This window comes from Eulemur rufifrons, chromosome 7 (genome assembly GCF_041146395.1).
Source record: "Eulemur rufifrons isolate Redbay chromosome 7, OSU_ERuf_1, whole genome shotgun sequence".
Lineage (NCBI taxonomy): Eukaryota > Metazoa > Chordata > Mammalia > Primates > Lemuridae > Eulemur > Eulemur rufifrons.
This window is the reverse complement of record NC_090989.1, coordinates 250,762,630-250,784,671: the sequence shown is the minus strand read 5'-3', so window position 1 is coordinate 250,784,671 and position 22,042 is coordinate 250,762,630. Positions and strand designations below refer to the sequence as shown.

The window sequence follows — 22,042 nt, the reverse complement described above, 5'->3', positions numbered from 1 at the left end:
AATGAAATATCCCTTTTAGATATCTTCAGTGAGACTGATGGATGGTGGGGTGTCTTATTCCCGATTCCCGTGGTGACGGTGGATCAATCCCTTCCCACAGACTCCTCAGCCCAGCCCAGGAGAAATAATCTGTGTCCCTTCCTCACGGCCCTTCACCTTGCTTTCTCTCCTTCTATAGAGAACAGGTAATATACCACGACAGGAAGATATAGAGTCTGGAGCTAGAATGAATGGATTCAAACCCTAGCTCCATCTCTGCCTAGCCACTTATTGGCTGGGTGATGCATGGCAGTTACTTAACCCTCTCTGTGCCTTGGTTTCCTGAGGTGGTAATTCCCAAGGGTAATAAAGATTACAATAGTAATGCCTATTAAAGTTGTGCAAAATAATTAACATAGACAAAGGACTCAGACAGGGCTATTACTGTTGGCTCTGCCTCTGGAAGATGCTCCTTTCCCCACTCCAACTATGAGGTTTTGACAGAAGATATTTCCTTCTTACATGACCCACTTCCTTAGCCCCTGCACTTAGTCTTAGGCCGGGTCAGGCCCCTGACACAAGCAGAGCCAATCAGAGTCCTTTCCTGGGATTTCTGACATTGGTACATGAGAAACGAAGCCTTTGCTGCCCCTCTGGTGGGGAAGCTCTCAGATGTGAGACACAGGCTACTGGCAGCCAGGTTTCCAGCCTGCGGAGGAAGCCAGGCTGCAAGAAGAAAGCTGATGGGTGGAGACGCAGGCAGGTGTTAGAGGCTGGCATTGTTGGAATCCCTCGGTCTTGCCAGCTCCAAATGCATCCTACGAGCCAATAAATACTCCATTTTCCCTAAGCTTGCTCATGTTGAGTTTCCGTCACTTGCAACCAAGAAACAGCTTTAATACACCTCCTAAGGCACCTTAGGACAGTACAGATTGTGAGGTCTCCCATCTGTCTGTCCATGTCTCTCTGAAAAGCCTAAGGCTCTAGCAAGCCCCTAAGACACATACACACACACACACACACACGCCCACACACGCAGAGTGACGGCAGTTCCCACTCCAACCAGTGTGAGCTGTGTTCCCTTCCCTGCCCGCGCTGCCTGCACACGCCTCTACTTCTCTACACACACCAAAAGACAGCTGTGTCAATGCCCAGGCCTCAGGAACTGCACTTGCTAAACAGGATGTTATCCCGGAAATCTGTGCCCTTTTCTGTACGCCTCTTGTCCTTTTTCACTGCCCTATTCAGTAACTTCACAAATATATAATGAGCACCTGCCAAGAACCATGTCAGGCCTGGGGCCCCAGAGAGGCGGCAAACAGTCCCTGCTGTCAAGGAACCCGCAGGCTGGTGGGGCCATCAGGCTGTGAAAAGACAGCTCCAAGAGAGACAGTGGGATGAGTGTTGAACAGATGTTTTTGCCAAGTGCTGCAGGAGCTCAGAGAAGGCCTTGTCATTTGTTGCCTGGGACAGTCGTCTGGCTGGCCGACCCACCTCCAGCTTCTCCCACCCCAGCCCACCCCGCACACTGCTGCCAGGGTGTCTTCCTGAACACAGCTGTGCGAATTCCTCTCCCCTGCAGGCCTGAGCCCACATTCCTTAGCCTGGCAAAATCCTAATCCTGATTACTGCCTCAACCCACTTTGTCAGCCACATCGTTCACTGTTCCCCATTCAAAAACTCACCCACAAGTCTAACCAGCCACTCACCTTCATCATCTTCCTATCACATGCCTCTCCTCGCCCTGTTCCTTCTGCCTCTCATCTCTGCATGTCTCGACTGTACACACCTTCCTAGGTGAAGGGTGCCAGGTGGATTTCATTCTCATGTGATGCTCTGATTATCCAGCTGGAGTTGTGTTGAGAAGAATTTCGTGGGCAAACCTGGGCTCAGTGAAACAGTAAAGGGATCTGTTCGCAAAATCTGCCACAGACACCAGTTTGGTGTGTGTAGGGGGAAGAGCACACTTGGGAGGTATTTGCAGACCTTGTTCCAGGTCCAGGAAATCGTCCTTGCTCCTCCAAGTGAAATTAACCTCCTCCTTTTCTGCACTTTCATAACCCACTATCTATGCCTCTGTTAGAGCACAGATTGCTCCTGCCTTTTTAGGGGCGCATATGTTTTTATCTGTCTGAGAAGACAGATGGTGTCCTATGGACTATGGTACAAGGTAGGGATTTGTACTGTGTACGGGATCTTTGGAACCATGTGAAACACCATCTGCCATTCAAAAGGATGGGTGCACAGCCACTGAACCGCCTCAAGGTTCCTGTCATGATGAGCTGGCTTTAACTATTGGCCCTTGCCCAGTGCAGACTCTGAGGATAGTGTTACTGTGGCCATGTTTTCAGTCCTGAACTCACCTCTGTCTCACCTGTCATTTGCTATCTTCTTGTGACCCAATGCCTCCTGGGTGGCCAGTTCCATGCTCGCTCTTAGGGATACAAGGATGGTGTCCTGCTTTCAAGCTGATCCCTGAGTTAGGAAGAGTGGGGAAGAGGTGAAGGAAAGACAGAGTCATGAGTAACAGGATGCAAGGAGAAGTGATGTGGCCCCAAGAGAAGAGCAGGTAGAGGGCAGTGTAGCGAGGTTATTGACACATCCACACCCTCACCCACTGAATTCCCTCTGCCTCTACCATCCTCAGCACCTTATAACTGGGCTCTTTGATTGCTGCAGCTGCAAGCTCTGACCCCCACCCCCGAGTTTCAGGACCTGTGCAGATGGAGTCAGGACACATTTAAATAGCCTCAGTACATCTCACCACCCCCCGCCTGTTCTCCATCCCACACAAACACACAAACCAAGAGCTCAGCACTGATTACCTTCCCAGACCTGGAATCCAGATGCTACCAACTGGACTCCCTTGAATCTTCACTGCTGCAATTCATACCTGGGATTCTAGGGCCAGGTAACCACCTGGGCTCCTAAGCTGCATGATGTCCCTGGTTCTCTTGTCCCTAGGTCTGGGTGACCACCATGGGCATCTGTGATGTCCCTAAATTATTACAGTGGCTCTAGAACTATAGCCCAATTTGCTAAGATTTCTCTGCTTTCTGTCCGTCTAGGTTCCTGGTCCCACCCTAGGTACCTCTTCCACCCTCCTCCACACCTCCCACTCCCCCTGGCCAACATGTTTAGGCTGCCAGACCCAGCGGCAGAGCTGTACAGCCCTGCTGGCAGGATGCAGGCGAGCTCCAAGAGAGTTGGCTGGAGGGGAATGCAGCAGATCACATTTCTTCAGCTCGGGCCAGATATTATTCAGACATAACTTTTTCAGACAGACACAAATTGCTCATCCAATGAACACAGAAGGGCTAATCCCAAGACATTTATCAAAGTGGGGAAAGATTAGAGAAAGGACAAGTCACAATAGGCCTTTGAAAGTGGCTGGGTATGGCTGGCCCGAGGGGAGGTGGTGAGACTTCCATGCACTCTTGGGGTTTTCTCCTTAAAGAGCTTGAAACCCAGCACCAGGGCTTTGGGATTTGCTGTCATCATGACATACAAAGCCTTCGTTGGTGTATACACTTCACTGTGGCGAACAGCGATGAAGAAATCGACGTGGGCCAGGCAGCCTTTGTGAGCAGATGGACCTCACTCCCTTGTGACAATGGTCAGGTGGGAGAGCTGGCTGCAAGGCAAGACCCCTACCATGCACGCAGAGAATGTGCTCATGCCTCTTCTGTATTTTCAGGGCTCTCAGGGGACAGTCCCTCCTTGCCTGGAACCTCTCACTTTTGTCTTACAGGTGTGAGAGTATGGTGACCAGAGGCACAGTGTCCTCTGTCCGTATCAGCGGCTGGCCAAGCCATTAAAGTTGTTTGCCAGCCCGTCTTGCTAGGCCCTTCTAACTGGCCCCATGAGCTTTCTCGTCCAGGGACTCAGCCCAGAGATGAGAGAAACCAGACCCTGGTCTGAGGCCCAACCTCTGGAGCCCAGAGAGAGGGAGGACTAGATGAGGCCTCTGGAGATGGCCTGGGTTCTCCCGCTGCCTGTGCCAGGGTCTGTGCCGTGCCACTGGCTCTCTGAAGTGTACCCAGTGGAGAGGGTCCCCTTTGGGAGAAGGAAGCAATGACTAGATCAGGATAAGGGTATGAAAATAATCACCAACTTTTATATAGTCAGAATATCTTGAAAATTAAAGCGGAGCAAATAAAACTCTCTGTAGGGCTAGACTATAACCTGAGGTGGCAGTAAAGTGGGGACATTATGGCCCCCAGACCTTCATGGGAACAAGGTCCTTTTGGGCACAGGGGGTCCTGATAATCAGGAAGGCTGAGGGAGTGTTCTCACAGCCCTACAAGGTAGGTGTGCTATTTGTGGTATTACTTTTTAGATAAGGCATTGAGAAGTTAGCTAACTGCCCAAGTCACACGATTAATGACCAGGAGGGTTCAGAATCTGTGTTTTTAATCTGACCCTGCTATACTGCCCACAGGCCTCTGGAGAGATATGGCAGTTTCAGAAATATCCAGTTGTGTGGAAATCCTTAGGAGGGTAAGGTTTGGAGGTCTGGTGTCCCTAGCCTTGGGATGATATCTTCAGGGCACAATGCTTAGGCAGGTTTCCAGTGAGAACCTAGGGTCTCTATAACTAGGGTGACCAACCCTCCCAGGGTTTCCAGAACTCAGAGTTCTTGGTATGTGGGGCTTTCAGTTTTAAAACTGGGATCGTCCTGGGCAAACCAGCACAAGTTGGTCACCTATCTGTAACAAAAGGACTAGGCACGGATCATTGCCATGGACATCAGGACCCACCTGCAGCTCAGCCAAGCCTCATACCCACAGGCTGGTGGCCACAGAATGTCATGCTGATTAGCAAGATGGGCAGAGCAAAAACCAGCTGGGAATAGCTCTTCCCAGACACTCAGGAGACCCAGACTATAGCCTCAGGTGACAGTAAAGCAGGGACACTGTGGCCCCCAGACCTTGATAAGAACAAGGTGCCTTCTGGCATGGCTGGTCCTCACACAGTCAGGAAGGCGGAGGGGAATTCCTAGGTGAGGGCTTTCAGGCAGGCAGTCAGCACGAACCTGGTGTCCTCAAAGGAAGCCAGAAGTACAGAGGGCCCTGCCTGCTCTGCCTTGCAGAAAGGAAGTTTTTTTCTGGTTCCTGAGACTTCATTCCCATCAGGAATGGCTTCTTTTCTACCTACCCATCTGGCTTTTACCCTTCTCCCTCTCTTAGTCCCCATTTATTGTATAACCATCTGTTCATCAGTCTCTTTGGTTTTGAAGACCTGAAACTCACTGGTGCAACACCTGGAAGATTTTAATATAAGGAGATGGGGTTTTGAGGCACAGAATCCATGGCCAGAAATGTTAATAGGCCTCAGGAAGGACCAGAATGTAGCCTCAGGAATGTTAGCAGTGCCCTTTCTTCATTTCTATGTCCATTTCTCTTCCCTCTGTGGTCTGTTTCATTCTCTCAGCTTTCTTTGCTTCTCGGTGAATTGGCAGAAGGCAGAATGTTTACATCATCTCAAGTCCAACCACACCCAGGGACCCACTGGCAGTCCTGAATCTCAAATCTAAATTCTCAGGAGACATCATCTGATTGGTCCAATTTGGGTCAGATGGTCACCCCTGGCCCAATCAGCTGTGGCTGGTGGGTGGGGGTCAAGCAATACAAACATGGCTACCAAGCACCCTTCCCAAGGAGGGACAAGTTTTTAGAGAAAGGAGTCAACCTGAGCTGGCTAGACACGTTCATTCTCTATTGTATATGTTTTCTGGAACTGCACCTTCTCTCTCAAGAGCTTATAAAATTTCCTTGGTGCTTGGTTCAATGTTAGTCTCTCTCTGGAATATTTTAAAAATTAATTTGGATAATTGTGACACGCTATTCAACAAGCCAGTTCTTAAGCCCTGTGGCCCATCCCCTCTACCACATACAGCACCCTGTCATTTTCCCCTTGCTACTCAAAGTGTGATCCACAGATCAGCAGCATTGGTATTGCTTGAGAGCTTGTCAGAATGCAAAATCCATCCCTTACCTACTCAAGCAGTAGCTGCATTTTAACAGCTCCCAGGTGATTTACAATAAAGTTTGGTAAGCACTTGGAGGGGGATCCTTGTCTTATCTGAGGTCAGGGAATCTATTTAGCACATTTCAATTGTACACTTTCTATGTGCAAAGTAATTTGCTTTCAGGAAACACAACTCATCAAATACAGTTACACGGGAATCTGAAGCTCAGAAGAGTGGTTTAAGAGGGTAAATTAATTACAGTAGTTCCCCCTTATCCTGGGGGATCTGTTCCCAGACCCCCAATGGATGCCCAAAATCATGGATAGTACCAAACCCTATATTATGTATATATGTATATATATATATATATATATATACACGCACACACACACACACACACACATATATACATAATCATATATGTGTATACATACACACATATATATACCTACATATATGTGTGTATATATACACACTGTATTTTTTTGATCTCATTATCAAGACAGCTACCAAATGTCTAACAAGTGGATGGTGTAGATTGTGTGGATAAGCTGGACAAAGGGATGATTCGTGTCCCAGGTAGGATGGTGCAGGGAGACAAAAGATTTTATCACACTAGTCAGAATGGTGTGCAATTTAAAACTTATGAATTGCTTATTTCTGGAATTTTTCATTGAATATTTTTGGACCATGGTTGATCTTGGGTAACTGAGACCCCAGAAAGTGAAACCATGGATAAGGGGTGATTATTGTATATGGTATCTGAGCTTTGCTTTAAAATAATCCTGCAGGAGGTGGAGCGAAGTTGGAGGTATGGATGAAACAAACATGGCCATATGTTGATATTTTTTAAAGTGGGGTGATGGCAACTTGGGAAATTATACCATTCTCTGTACTTTTGTGTACTTTAGAAATTTTATTTTTGAAAAATTATATGAAAGGGATAATAGTTGAAGACATTGTAAGACATCACCTAGTTGCTTAAAAGGTTTGTTTCCTAGCCAAATGAAGTAAGTCCAAGGCATTAAGAGAATTTCCAAATGAAATTGCTCAACCTCTGTCAGAGACTTTTGGAGAATGAGTGCAGTAGGGAGAAGTTTGGAACACTGGTCATGTGCAAATGATTTTTTAATTTTGCAAAAGGAAGGGTGGTAGTCAGTTTCTTTCTGTTACTTCCAACCAGCTTAAGGGGGAAAAAAGGAGGGGGAATTTGCCAGTTCTCGTAACTGGTCAGTTCAGGGGGAGTCAGATATAGCATATCAGGACACATCCCTCTTGCTTACTTGTTGGCTGAATTCTCAGGCTCTGTCTACATAGTGCATGCAGTGGATTGAATAGTATACTTCCAAAATTCAGATGTATCCAAAAACCTCAGAATTGACCTTATTTGGAAATAAAGTCTTTGTAGATGCCATTAGTTAAGTCAAGATTAGGTCATACTGGATTGGGGTGGGCCCTAAATCTAGTGATTGGTGTCCTTATGGGAAGAGGAAAGGACACATCAACAGAAGGGAATCACACACAGAGAGAAGGCTGTGTGAAGATGGAGGCAGAGATTAGATGATGCAGCTATAAGCTGAGGAATGCCAAGAGCTTCCAAAGCCAGGAAGAGGCAAGGAAGGATTCTTCCCTAAAGCCATAATAGAGAGCATGGACCTGCTCCTATCTTGATCTCGGACTTTCAGCCTCCAGAACTGTGAGAGAATAAATTGCTGTTGTTTTATGCCACCAGGTCTGTGGCAACTTGTTACATGAGTCCTAAAAATCTAATACGATACTCTCACTAACTCCAGGCTGGCAATTCCAGAGGAAAGGAAGGGCCTTTTTCTCAACACTTGCAGCAGAGGCCCTGGAGGACTAAGGGACACTGGTCATTAGCTCTCCTTGGGCCATGTGTTGATCCCTGAACCAATCATTGTAGCCAGAGGGATATAGTGCTCTGATTGGCCAGATATGTCACCTGGCCCCTAGAGAGGCCCATGGTTAGACTCTCCCAATCACATGGGGAACAGTGGGGAGTCTCCTACCAGAAGGAGTAATGAATATAAGGCAGACAAAATCAATACCCATCCAGTACAGGGAAGAAAAGTTGATTCTACAAACTACATTCTTATCCAAGAATAGATTTTTAAAGATATAAAGGAAATAAGGATTTCTTAGAACAAGCCATGGCAAGGACGATCAAATTTCCTTTTTTGATAGTCCCTAAACTGACAGATTTAGAGAGCTGCTCTTGATAGTCTGTTTGTTGGGTCTTTAGCAAGGCCTTTAATAATCATTGGCATGATATTATTGTGGATAAAAACATAGTTTGGATGATAGTAAAATTAAGATGAAAAGCAACCTTCTAAAGGATTCAAGTGAACCTTTGCTATTACATTTGTCCACTTATCATGCACCCCCATCTTATTTTGGAAGAATTTTCCAGTGCATATAGTATTAGAGGGCTACAGTGCCATGGTTCCCAACATGGAAGCAGAAAGGGGAAGATTCTTTTCTCCTCTACCTGGCAGCTAGTGCTCAGGCATGTGAATTGGGCTTAGCCACTCCCACTGAAGACTGAATTCTTCAGGGGTGATGCTAAGAGGCAGGGGTTGTTAGAAATTATTCATGGCAGCAGCAGCAGCAGCATGGACGGTCATGAAGTGGTGGTGTTAAGTAATCACTGGAAGTGATGGTCATGGCAGAGAAGTGTTGTAATTGACTGTTTTTGTAGTCAAAAACCCAGATTGGTACAATGACTTTATTTAAAGGATTCAGGTCAATTTATAGAGGTGTTTCCACTGTTCTAAGACTTTGTGTTCAGCCCTGTCTTTAGTTTAACATGAACATAAAAACGTGAATGTTGTTTTAGAAGGCATTGACGAAAGTATGATATTTTGAACTATAGAGGTGATAGTCCTGCTCTATTCTGTTGCTCAGACCCCAACTGAATGCTGCATTCAGTCCTGGGCCCTACTGAATGCCCAGGTAGTCCAAACCTGATCAAAGAAGAATGATTAGGACAGGGAAGGCACTGAACCATGAAGCATGGAGAACAGTAGAAATGATAGGTATTTGTCAGCCTAGAGAGGAGTCATCTTCAGGTTGGGAGAAGGCACATGGGTGATCTCTTTAAATAACTGAAAGACCCTCAGGTGGTAGAGGAGGATTCAGTTTATTCTGTCTCCAAGGAGAAGACGTGGTATCAGTGATGGAAACTATAGACATGGATTTTAGCTTAACACAGATGCTTCTTTACTTATGACGGGGTTTTGTGCTGATAAACCCAATTGTAAGTTGAAAATGCATTTAATACATCTAGCTTACCAAAGATCATAACTTAGCCTATCTTACCTTATACAGGCTCAGAACATTTACATTAGCCTACAGTTAGGCAAAATCTTCTAACTCAAAGCCTATTTTATAATAAAGTGTTGACCTTTGCATATCACTAGTATGGGAAAAGATCAGAGCTCAAAATTTGAAGTATGGTTTCTACTGAATGAATATCACTTTCACACAATTGTAAAGTTGAAAAATCATAAGTCAATCATGGCAATTTGAGGATTGTCTAAGAAAGCTTAATAATTGGGTCAGTGATATTCACAATGGAGCAGGCTGCCTCATGATATAGTGAGCTCCTTGTCACTGGAGGTGTGCACACAAAGCTGGATGAACTCTCAGAGAGTACATTGTGTGTGAAAATCCCTCATTAGATAAAGGTAGGATTGGTGACTGTCCACATTCCCTATGATCCTGAAATTTGACCAAATCCATAGGGCAGGTTGGGAAGAGCAGGAAAGGAGGTGAAGAGACCAGAGGTATTGCAAATTGTAAGCTGTTTTGGAGCACAATTCCCAGCTGGCATCTTAGCTCCAGGAAAAAAAAAGTTAGGAAGGATTGCATTATTTCCAATTCTTCACCACTCCCTATATTCAGTTCCTTTGCCATGTGACTTTGAAGTTCCTCCCACCAGAGGCAGAATGCAGTTTCCAGGCCCACTAATGTTGGGTTGGCCAATCAACTTGTTTTGGCTGACACAATGTGGGTGAAAGTAACCATTCCAGTCATAGGCCTTATGAGTAATTGGGGGTTTTTGATCACCCATCTTGTGCTTCTGCCATTACCATGTGAAAAACATGCCCTTGGCAGGCATCACAGAATAGAGACACATGGAGTAGACTCACCTAGCTACCTATAAATCTACAGCCTTAAGCAGAGCTGTCCAAGCCAACCCATGGATATACATGAGAGAAAAATAAGTGATTTATTATTGTATGGCACTTAGATTTGGTGGTTATTTGCTACAAATAGCATTATTATGGCAATAACTAAGACAGATGGGATATCCCAACAGACTTTCAGATACAGCATAGAAGGCAGTTCCCAGGCTTCTTTTTTCTAGGATTAGAGGAAATAGTACTTGAGGCAGAGAACTCATTCCAACAGATTGTGGGCATATCCTGTCCTGAGTATAGATGTTGCTGGGAACAGACAGCCAAGGTCATTGAGTGGGGCCTGGACCCAGTGCTAGAGGCATCTTTATCCAATGAAGGATTTTCACATACAATATGTGATTGTGGCAATTGGGGTAAAGGAGTGAGAAGAGGAAGCTGACCCCACGTCAGGTCATGGGAAGATGTACAACTGGGCACTCAGAACAAAGTATGGATGGCAGTTTATTTGTGTTGTGATGGATTAAAGATGGTCACAAATTTTTTGCGACATCTCTTATCAATATGTGGAGTCTATTTCTTCTCCCCTTGAATCTGGGTTGGTCCTATGGCCTATGCTGACCAGAATAGACCAGAACAGAATGTAGTAGATGTATCATTGTATAACTTCCAAGATTTGGCTTTAAGAAATCTTCTGTTCTCTCCTATGCATTTAGAATGCTTCTTCTTAGAAGACAGCTGCCATGCTATGAGGAAGCCCAAGCAGCCATGTGGAGGCCCACATGGAGGAGAACTGACACACCTGACTAACAGTTCCAGCTGAGCTCCCGGCTGGCAACCAGCACAACTTTCAGCCACGTGAGGCCATTTATGTCTCCACACAGTCCATCACCCCAGCCAACACTGTATGGAAGCAGAAAACCACCTGGTTAATGCACAGAATTGTAATAAATTGTTGTTGTTTTAAGAAACTCATTTTTGGGTAGGTTTCTTTTTTTTTTGCAAAATAATAAATCAGGAGTTGGCAAACTTTTTCTGTAAAAGATCAGATAGTAAATATTTTAGGCTTTGCAGGCCAGATGGTCTCTGTCGAAACTACTTAACTCTGCTATTGTAGCATGAAAGCAAGCATAGAAAATACATAAACAGAAGAACATAGCTGAGATTTAAAAATTTTTTCATTTACAAAAACAGGTGGTGAGCCAGATTTGGCTGATGGGCCCTGCTTTGCCAATCCCTGCAATAGGTAACTGAAACAGAAATTGGCACCTGGAAGTAGGGTGCTTCTATAACAAAAACCTAAAACATATATTAATAGCATTGACTTTGGGATCAGGAAGGTTGCAAAATTCTGAAGGGTAGTGAGGAGAATGAAAGGACACTAAGGAAATTGCTACTGGGACCTAAGTTACATACTGGTAACATACGGTAACATGGATAAGAGAAAATGTATCAACTGAACCTGTAAACTTGGTATGGAGATTTCCAGACCAAATATTCAAAGTTCCAACTAACACCCTTTAGCTGCCCATGAGAAAGTATGGGAAGAAGAAACTATTTTGTTTCCAGAAAAATTTAGAGGAACTGCAGAGGGCACAGAATATTCTCTACAGCCAGCAAAAGATGTTCAAAGTAAATTAAAACTAGAGGGAAAAATTAATTCCAAGACCCTCCCAATAAAACATGGTTTCAAGGTTAAGATGTGGCTATAAGCCTCTGTTGGGATCTCTGAAAGACTTAAAGCAGTGCTTCCTTGACCACTGAATCTTGTGGTAGGAAACAACAAAAAAAAGCAGTGCTTCTTAAACCTCTCAGCTAGATGAAAGTGCTCCTAGGAACCTTAAGTGTGTGTCCTATAGTGCCCTGATTCACAGCCTAAAGGAGGGAAGGGCTTATTTTGAGATTTCGGGGTATAGTTTTTATTTAATGGAGTAAAACTCAATAAAATTCACTGAAAATCCACAGTTTTTTTCTCCCTAAGACAATTGTACCAGCATAAGCACCAGTGGCTTGAACTAAAATAGACAAAGGCAGTTCAAAATGAAAAGAGGACACTGGGCACCCAGTGAAGTATCTTGAACAAGTTACTGAGCTACAAACAAAGGCTATTTCTTTTGGAAAAGAGGAATGACTCAAAGGATGGAGCCAAGAGCCCAAAGAGTAGAGATAAGAGCCACAGAGAATCATATTCCCTGCCCCCAGAGCAGGGGGAATTGGCAACAAGTACATGATTAGTTCCAGGTTTGCTAATGACTGTTATGTGCCTCTTTTTTTTTTTTAAATTAAAAAAAAATTTTTTATTTTAAATTTTTTCCCTTTTTTTTCTATATCCTAAATCATCAAGCAATGTTATGTACCTCTTATTAATCCCCTTCCTAAATGGGAGTGTCTATGTGGTTTTGCTGTCATTGTCTTTCCATTACATGTTGGATGTATAGGGGAAAGATAAAGTTGCAAGTTTAGTACAAATAATCTTTTGGACTACAGTCATATGTTGCTTAACCACAGGGATGCTTTCTGAGAAATGCGTCATTTGTTGATTTTGTCATTGTGCAAACATCACAGAGTATACTCACACAAGCCAAGATGGTGTAGCCTACTACACACCTAGGCTATATCATATAGCCTGTTGCTCCTAGGCTATCAATGTGTATAGTATGTTATTGTACTGAATACTACAGACAGCTATAACACAATGGTAAGTATTTGTGTATCTGACTATATCTAAATGTAGAAAAGGTACAGTAATAATATGGTATAAAAGATAAAAAATGGCATATCTGTGTAGGGCAGCTCCATTATAATCTTATGGAACCACCATCCCCTATGCGGTCTGTCATAGACTGGAATGTTGTCATGTAGCAAATAATATTATTTGAGAGTGCTTCTGATATGATGCCATATTACCCCCAAATCTTTTTTGTTTTTTTTGAGTCACAGTCTTGCTCTGTTGCCTGGGCTAGAGTGCTGTGGCATCAGCCTAGCTCACAGCAACCTCAAACTCCTGGTTCAAGGGATCCTTGTGCCTCAGCCTCCCGAGTAGCTGGGACTACAGGCATGTGACACCAAACCAGCTAATTTTTTTCTATTTTTAGTAGAGACGGGGGACTCACTCTTGCTCAGGCTGGTCTCAAACTCTTGACCTCGAGCAATCCTCCCGCCTCGGCCTCCCAGAGTGCTAGGATTATAGGCTTGAGCCACCGGGCCGGGCCTGTAACTCCCTTTTCTGTCAGTAACTCGGGTAACTCTCATTATCTATATAGAGAGAATTACTTCTTAATCAGCCTCCCTGTATTTAACATGTTATCTCCCCATTCCATTTTGGGTTCATGCCCTGTACTGGGCTGCCCTATTTCACAGGAGCCCTCCTACCATGCTCAGGTCCTGATATTCCATGTCCATGGGTACCCTTTTTGTTCTGCTAGGGCCTTGACGCTCCGTGCTGGGCTGCTTCCCTCCCTGGCTCATCCCCACCCCTCCTCCTCATCCTGGTTGGGCTTTGACACACTATGCTGTTTGAACTCCTACCTTGCTCAACCCGATGTAGTGGCTTTTGGACTAAATTGCCCAGGAGAAGGGAGAAAAAGAGGAAGAAGAAGTTAACTTATTTTTGTAATTCATAGGTCCCCGAACCTGAGGAATCCTACCTGGACCTGATTTAGATGATGAGATTCTGGACCTGAAGTCTTCATTAGATGAGCCTTTGAGGGGACCTTGGGAAGAGATTATAGTATTTTACCTATGAGAAGAATTTAAATAATCTCTAGCCACTGGGAAAAGTACGGTGGATTAAAGATGCCTGCCAATTCTTTGTCCCTCCTCCCATCAAGAGAGGGAGTTTATTTTTACTCTTCTTGAATCTGGATTGCCCTTTAACTTGCTTTAACCAAAAGAATGCCCACAGAAGTGATGCTTAAGGCTGGGCTTTAAAGGATTTGTATTTTCTTTCTTTTTTTTTTTTTTTTTGAGACAGAGTCTCACTTTGTTGCCCAGGCTAGAGTGAGTGCCGTGGCATCAGCTTAGCTCACAGCAACCTCAGACTCCTCGGCTTAAGCGATCCTCCTGTCTCAGCCTCCCTAGTAGCTGGGACTACAGGCATGCGCCACTATGCCCGGCTAATTTTTCTATATATATTTTTAGTTGTCCGTATAATTTCTTTCTATTTTTAGTAGAGACGGGGTCTCGCTCTTGCTCAGGCTGGTTTCGAACTCCTGACCTTGAGCGATCCACCCGCCTCGGCCTCCCAGAGTGCTAGGATTACAGGCGTGAGCCACCGCGCCCGGCCAGGATTTGTATTTTCTTACTGTGTTTTTGAAATGCTCCTTTTTGGAAAGCTTCCTCCGGTTTGTGAGGAAACCCAAACAGCCACATGGAGAGGCCTTTGTGGCGAGGTCCACATAACCCACAACCCATTCTGAGCTTCCACCCACCAGCCCTGTGAGTGAGGCCGTTTTGGAGCTTCCAGCTGTGCCAGTGTCCCAGCTGACACGAGGTGAGGCAGAACGCCCAGGCAACTACCAGGCTGTGAGAAATGGTTAAGTGTCAAAACTTGTTAAGACACTAAGTTTTGGGGTGGTGTGTAATGCTCCATAGGTAACTGAAATAACTGTCTACCACATGCCAGGCACTATTCTATGCCCTTCTTTCTGATCTACAAGGGTGAAAATAGAAATGTAAACTGACAGTTTTTGTCAGTTTACATTTCAGAAGAGGGCGCTGTGAGAGAGCAGAGGAAAGGCCACTGACGGTGGAAGGCAAGCTGCAGGGAGAAGCAGAGAGCTGTTGACTCTGGGCAGGTGAGCACTGGATGGGCCAACTGCCAAACCTATGTGCCAGCTTTGGGCCAGTCAACACTGCGACTTCCCCCTCCAGGCGTCTCACCTGGTAAGATTAATTTTTCACCTGACAAGGTTGAGCATGGAAAGAGCTGAAGGCCGCGGGGAAGAAGGTTGCCTGGGTCTGTCTGTCCTTTCTCTAACAACAGTTCATGTTTGGACAGTTGGACAGTGTTGTCCTGAAGGTTTCTGGACCCTCTGGACCTTTCAGAAGCAAGAAATTTACCGATTCTAGGTGCCTCCGGATCAGGGGCTGGTGAGGCTGGTGCTCAGGCCCCAGTGGACTTTGCATGACCCTGAGGGATAAATTTCTTTTCATTGATTTCTAGCCACAGAGGGTCCTGGGACAGGTCTGTGACTCCTAAACTCCCCTTAATCCTGTCTCCTGGACATCACCTATTTCTATGGAAGATACATCTCCATTTTCCCCTCCCCTCATTTTTCAGATGGGGGACTAATCTGAAATCCCCTCACTCACTGGCCAGGCAGAATTTTCCCCTAGACATAAGCTGTTTGGGTCAGCTTCACCCTTACCAACTCCTTGCAGAACAACTCTTGATTTTGTGTTCTTACAAAGTATTTTAACAAATACTTGTTCTGTGCCAACTATGTGCCAGGCTCAGTTCTAGGGGCTGAAGATACAGTAGTGAACAAGAGAAAAATTTCCTGCCCTCATGGAGCTGATCTTCTAATGAGGGAGAAAAGACAACAGAAAATAAATGCATAATGTCGGGTAGTTGATACCTACTCTGAAAAAATCAAGCAAAATGAAGCAGAGTTGGGCGGGAGAGACTATTCCACATAGGGTAGTCTGAGGTCTCTCTCATAAGGTGACTTTTGGGGGACCTGAATGAAATATTGGGGAAGAGTGTTTCAGGCTAAGTGAAGAGCAAGTAAAAAGGCACTGAGGCAGGACTATGGCAAGTTCAAGGAAGAGCAATTAGGCTAGTGCGGCTAAGGCAGGTCTGGCATGGTGGATAGAGGGTGTCAAATGAGGGTGTGGAGGGAGATAGGAACCAGATTAGATAGGGCTTCTAGGGAGTTGGATTTTGTTCTGAATAAAATGGCACGATCTGATTTATGCTTACAAAGATCTCCCTGGGTGCTCTGGAGAATAGATTGGGGAGGAAGCATGGAGGAGGTAGAAGCAGGGTGACCAATTAGTAGGTTACCATATAACGCAGGCCAAGCTGATGGTGGCTTTGCCCAGGATGGTTACATCAGAGTTAGCTGGTGGTGAATTTTGATGTTTTGAACGTAGCACTGACAAGACTTGCTAAGGGATTGGAGATGGCATTTGGGAGTAAGAGAGGCACATCAAGGACAACTTTTAGGTTTTGGGGAACTGGATGAACAATGGTACCATTCTCTGAGGGAGGTAAGAATGGGAGTGGAGGATAAGGAATAGGTTGTTGGGGCAGGATGCACTGAGTTTAAGATGCCAGTAAAATAGGCAGTTGAGTATGAGTCTGGAGGTCAGAGAAGAGATCTGAGTTAGAGACAAATTTTGGAGTGATCAGCATATAGCAAGTGAGCGGACACAGAAAAGAGCATCATGGACTATACCTGGGGCCTTCAGCAACTGGGGAAGAGAACGCCAAAATGGAGACAAAGAAATGGCCAGTGAAGCGGGGAAGATCAGGTGGACGTGGTGTCCAGGAAGTAAGGAAAGAAGATTCTGTATGGTCACAACCAAGTGTCAACTCCTGAGACTCAATTTTCTCATCTGTGAAAAGGAGGCTGTAACAATGCCTACACTTCATGGCATATAGTAAACTCTCAAAATATGGTAGCTATTGTCATCCACCTCAGAGTTGGCTGCCAGCTGAGCCCTCAGCTTCTCCACCCACTTAAATGACAGCACCTCCGTGAGTCTTTCTCTGAGGTAAGGTGTCTGCTCACTGGAGCACTCACTCAGGTGGGTCTGAGGCCCCTCAATCAAATCTATTAATAGGTCAAGTGGCTTCAGAACCTATGTCTCACCCACATAACCTTCAGCCCTTACTTGCAAATCAATATGGGGTAAATGTGTGGAAAATAAGGGTTTTGGAGCCAGACTTCTACCTCTCACCAGCTGTGGGATCTTAGGCAAGTTTCTCGACCCCCACTGGGCTCCATTTTATTTACACCCATCTATAAAATAGCGACAATTCCTACTTCACAGGATTGTATCCAGCCCAGTATAGATTGTAAAACCGGCTGTTCTGCACGCTGGTGTGGGGGTTACTGAGGCTTCTTGCCACCCTTCCCCTCAAAGCATGTATCCTCACAGGGTGGGCTGCAGTTGAAGAGGCACCTCCCCCTCCCCAGAACCAAGCTGGCTGGTCTCTGAGGTCCCCCAGCCCAGGCTACACGACGGTGAGATGAGAGAAATGGCAGCTCATGCACTTTCTTCGCGCAGGATGCCCAGTGAGCCACGGCTTCTGGCAGGGCCCCCACATTGGCAGCGGGGCTCACCTGGGCTAAGGGAGGCGATTTCGAACGTCCCAGAGAATCCCTCTGCCACCATCACACCCCTCGCCGGGCGTGGAAGCCGGTTTCCTGGCAACCGTTTTGTGCCCCTCTTCCTCACCCCTAGGTCTACCGAGGCCCACTGGCGAGGACGCCGTCGCGCCTCCCAAGCCGTCCAGACAACCACCCGCTTGCTCTCCGCCGCCGCGCTGCAGGCCCAGGCCCGCACCCCAGTCCGTGTGCACCCCAGGAAGTGGCGCGGCCTCTCGACGGCAGCGAGGAGGAGGAGGAGGAGGAGGAGGAGGAGGAGGTGCGGCTCGGGAGCGATCGAGGCTCCACGGCGAAGGCTCCGGAGGAAGAGGGCGGTGCGAGGCTGGGCGTCCCAGCCGCAGTCAGACCCCGGGGCTGCACCGCGGGCCAAGCCTGGAGCCTCGCGCCGCGCCCCCTCGAAGCGACTCCGCCCCCGCAGCCCACCCTCCCGCCTCCCGCGCGGCTCCGTCCCGCCACAGACGGTCCCGCCCCTCGGCTCGGCGCCCCAGCGGCCCCGCCCTCCCCCTCTTGCCCAGAAAGCCCCGTCCCGGTCCCGCCCCCGCCGGCGGCCCCGCCCCGGCCCCGCCCGCGCCTCCGGCGCCCTTCTGGTCGCTGTCGGGTCTGGCCGGCCGGAGTCTCGGCGCTCGGCCGCCCGCCCACTGGCGCCACGCTCCCCTACCTCCCCCCGGGCCCTCCCCTCCTCGCAGTGGTCAGGCAGCTCCTGGCCGGCGGCCCGCGGGCGGGTCGCCCTCCCCTCCCGCAGCCCTCACCCCTCTTAAAGCGGCGGCGGGAAGATGAGGCTTCGGGAGCCGCTCCTGGGCGGCAGCGCCGCGATGCCAGGCGCGTCCCTGCAGCGGGCCTGCCGCCTGCTCGTGGCCGTCTGCGCGCTGCACCTTGGCGTCACTCTCGTCTACTACCTGGCCGGCCGCGACCTGAGCCGCCTGCCCCAGCTGGTGGGAGTACCCACACCGCTGCAGGGCGGCTCAAACGGCGCCGCTGCCATCGGGCAGTCCTCCAGGGAGCTCCGGTCCGGAGGGGCCCGGCCGCCGCCTCCTTTAGGCGCCTCCTTAGAGCCGCACCCGGGTCGTGACTCCAGCCGCGGTGCGGACTCCGGCCCTGGCCCCGCGAGCAACTTGACTTCGCTCCCACTGCCCCGCACCACAGTGTCGTCTCTGCCCGCTTGCCCTGAGGAGTCCCCGCTGCTCGGTAAGGGTTCGGGTCGTCGCCAGTCCGAGGACTGGGACTCCCCCGGATTTCCCCGACAGGGTCCCCCGGACCTTCTCCTATGCCCTCTTCCACGACAGGCAGCCTCTTTTTTCCGGATCAGAGACCTTAATCCCAGACAGGCTTTGGGCTGGATGGGAGAGAGGGTTGGGAGGTGAGTCCCTTGAGAGTCGTGTTGGAGGCTTGAGGCCGAGAGCCTATAGGGAAGCCCGCAGGCCCCTCTGGCCGCAAAACCAGAGAAGGCCTTGGAGACTTCCCTGCTCAGGCCCAAGGCTCAGGAAGTTTTGGAGTTTTGGTCTGTTTTAGGGCGTAGAGCAGTCTTGTCCTGCTAACTCTGGTAGGGACCTCAAGTAAACCCACTCCCGTATTGGGGACTGACAGTGAGGCTCCCAGTGGGGAAGGAGGTTGACCTCTCAGATCACAAGTCTTCCCATAGAGCCACTCTCCTGAGAGTGGATTAACTTTTCTCTTGAGCCTTTGGGCAAGTGACTTCTCTCTCAACTTCAGCTTTCTCTTATGGTAAATGGAGATAATAAATGGTACCTGTTTTAAGGGGTTGTTTTGGAAGATTAAATGAAGTGATGTAAACAAGGGTTTAATTAATGAGGATAAGCCCTCAGTAAATTGTCACTATTGTGTTCATTTCCTCCTCTGTGTGGATCCCTGGCTTGGGGCCCTTTCCCCCAGCTTCCTCCCTGGGTATGGGTAGGTTCCCCAACCTAGGTGAGCAGAGTCCTCCTAGGGGCAGAGGGCATATGTACTCTGGGGGCTGGAGGGCTAAAGTATAACCAATCAACATGGGGTGCCCAATGCTGGTACTTCCAGTAGCAGCCAAAGTGTCAGTTATCCTGTCCAGATGATCTGAACCCTGGCCTCTAGTCTCTGTTTCAGTGTAGGCTGGGAGCTTGGGTAGGTGGGTTTTGCATTCCTTACTGCAGGAGGCTGAGCCTAACCTGGATTGCTCCTTGCCCTGTAACCCAGTGGTCCCCAACCTTTTTGGCACCGAGGATGGTTTTCATGGAAGACAATTTTTTTCACGGACTGGGGAAGGGGAGATGGTTTCAGGATGATTCAAGTGCATTATATTTATTGTGCACTTTATTTCTATTATTATTACATTGTAATATATAATGAAATAATTATGCAGCTCACCATAGGTTAGGGACCCCTGCTGTAACCCACAGGCCCAAGGCAGCTGCAGGTTGCCTCCAGGGTTACCAGACAGGTGGCCACTCATCTCCAATGCTAGATTTTAGAGAATTGTTCTGAGTGAGGGTCCCTGGCAGGCGGGCAGGCATCCTGCCAATAATTCTGTCACTTTCCTGCAGAGCCCTGGCAGAACAGGCCTTCCTACCTGTTCTTGCTCGGTTTCTGCAATAATTGCTTCAATATTTTCGTACCAAGTTTGAGAGGGACATCTTGGAATTGGTCAGACATGAACTATGGTAATGAGGGGGAATTTTTTTTAAAAGCAGAAAATTGAATTCCTTTGCATTTATTTGATGGTTAGTCTGGGAAGCAGACGAGTCCTATAAAACAAAGTATAATAAACTCTTTGCCCTGCTGCTAAGTGTCTGACTTCAGGCACGTTATAAAGTTTCTTAGAGTCTCATGTGTAAAATGAAGTTGTTGATGTTTACCTTATAGGTTATTTTTAGGAATAAATGAGATTGTGTACAGTAAATACGTGGTACATAGTAGGAACTAGGTACATGATGGTTAACAATAATATAGTAATAATATTTGCTTGGAACCTTGAAGTTCCAGTTCCCATGGAGATGGCTCTGAACAGCAGAGAGAAGGGGCGAAGAGAGAGCACAAGTCCCAGGCCACAGAGAGGCCAGGGTTTTTGCTTTTGTTTTTAATTGTTGCCCGGACATTGTACAAAAAGAAAGAAAAATTAGGCAGGGTGAGGTGGCTCATGCCTGTAATCCTAGCACTCTGGGAGGCCTAGGCAGGAGGATTGCTTGAGCCCAGGAATTAGAGACCAGCCTGAGCAAGAGTGAGACCTACTAAAAATAGAAAAAATTGGTTGGGCATGGTGGCGCATGCCTGTAGTCCCAGATACTTGGGAGGCTAAGGCAGGAGGATTGCTTAAGCCCAAGAGTTTGAGGTTGCTGTGAGCTAGGCTGATGCCACAACACTCTAGCCTGGGCAATCAAGTGAGACTCTGTCTCAAAAAAAAAAAAAAAAAGGAAGAAAAAGAAAAATTAATTAGCAAGTTAAAGAAAAGTACCCCAAAGTTCATTAGATTGGTATTTGAGGCATAGGGTCTCTCTGAAGCATAAGAGTCATGGTGGTGACCATAGCTCTGCTTTGTTTTGTTTTGTAACAGTGTTGCTAGTATCAGCTTGTTACCAGTTCCTGGTGTTTCTAAATGGATTCTGAATTGGCTGCTTGAAAGGACTTCCTGAGATAAGGTTTCTGAGGGCTTTCTCTAGCTTGCCTGCCTTCATGTGACATGTATGAGACCATGATGCTTAGGCTGCTACTGAGGCAACTCCAGAAATGAGAGTGGAGGTCTTTTCCTCATTTTAGTTGAGCCCTTAGTTTGAATGGTTGGGTGCAGCTCTCCAAGTGGAGGTTCCTGCCTTGAGAAAGCTGAAAGTCTCCCCGGGAGTGTGGGTGAGGGGAGTTGAGCCCATCTGTTCATGGGCAGGTGTCAGCCAGAGCCCTTGTGGGGTGGTTTTGAGGTTGATAGGAGAAAGCATCCGTGGGGTTTAGAGTTGTGGCCTTTTCACTACTTGCAGTTTCTTTCCCTGACTTGGCTCTGCTTTCTGGTGTCCAGGGGTCTGGGCCAGATGCTGTGATCCCTCTCAGCTGATAGGTGGTAGGTATGGACAGGCCTTTTCCTGGAGGAGGTAAGGCACCAGACTGGACTTCTGATGGGCCACTATTTGATCTGTCAGAGCCTCAGAATAGACTTCAAATAGACGTGGGTTAGAATCCTACCTCTGTCTATGCTATCTGTGTGACCTGGGGCAGACTGTAGTATTTGGAACCACAGTAGTCCCCATCCAGGGCAAACTCCACGGGCTAGTGTGGGGCCTCCGGGAGTGAGTGCTGAAGGGGGTTGGTGGGCCTTTCCTGAGGGTTCCTACAGCATTCCCCAGGCAGTTCTCCCAGCTAGTTTAGGGCTGTAGGTGCTGTCCTCTTTCCCTGACTCTGTCTCAGATCCTCAGGGGGCCATGCAGCTTCCACTCCACTGACCCTACAGTTGAGGCTCTCTTTTCTTGCCACCTGGGTGTTTGCCTGAGATGGGAGGAACAGTGGCCTTGCATTTCTTCTTCTGGAATGTTTATCTCTGCTCAGATTTGGCAGCAGCTCAACAGGACTTGACTGGCTGTAGCACTGCCAGTCTGGAAAGGGGCGGGGTGGGGGAGGTGGGCAGTACA

At 47.5% G+C, this 22,042-nt stretch overlaps 1 protein-coding gene across 2 annotated transcripts in view; it reads left to right on the top strand.

The window, feature by feature from the left end:
• The first annotated feature begins 18,065 nt into the window (after positions 1-18,065).
• The window catches only part of B4GALT1 (beta-1,4-galactosyltransferase 1), a 50,393-nt gene continuing 46,416 nt past the window's right edge, over positions 18,066-22,042 (top strand). For both annotated transcript variants that reach the window (XM_069476512.1, XM_069476511.1), the window contains exon 1: positions 18,066-18,629. In XM_069476512.1, the coding sequence (XP_069332613.1) occupies positions 18,218-18,629 (412 nt within the window). In that variant the 5' untranslated portion in view covers positions 18,066-18,217. The remainder of the gene's footprint in view (positions 18,630-22,042) is intronic.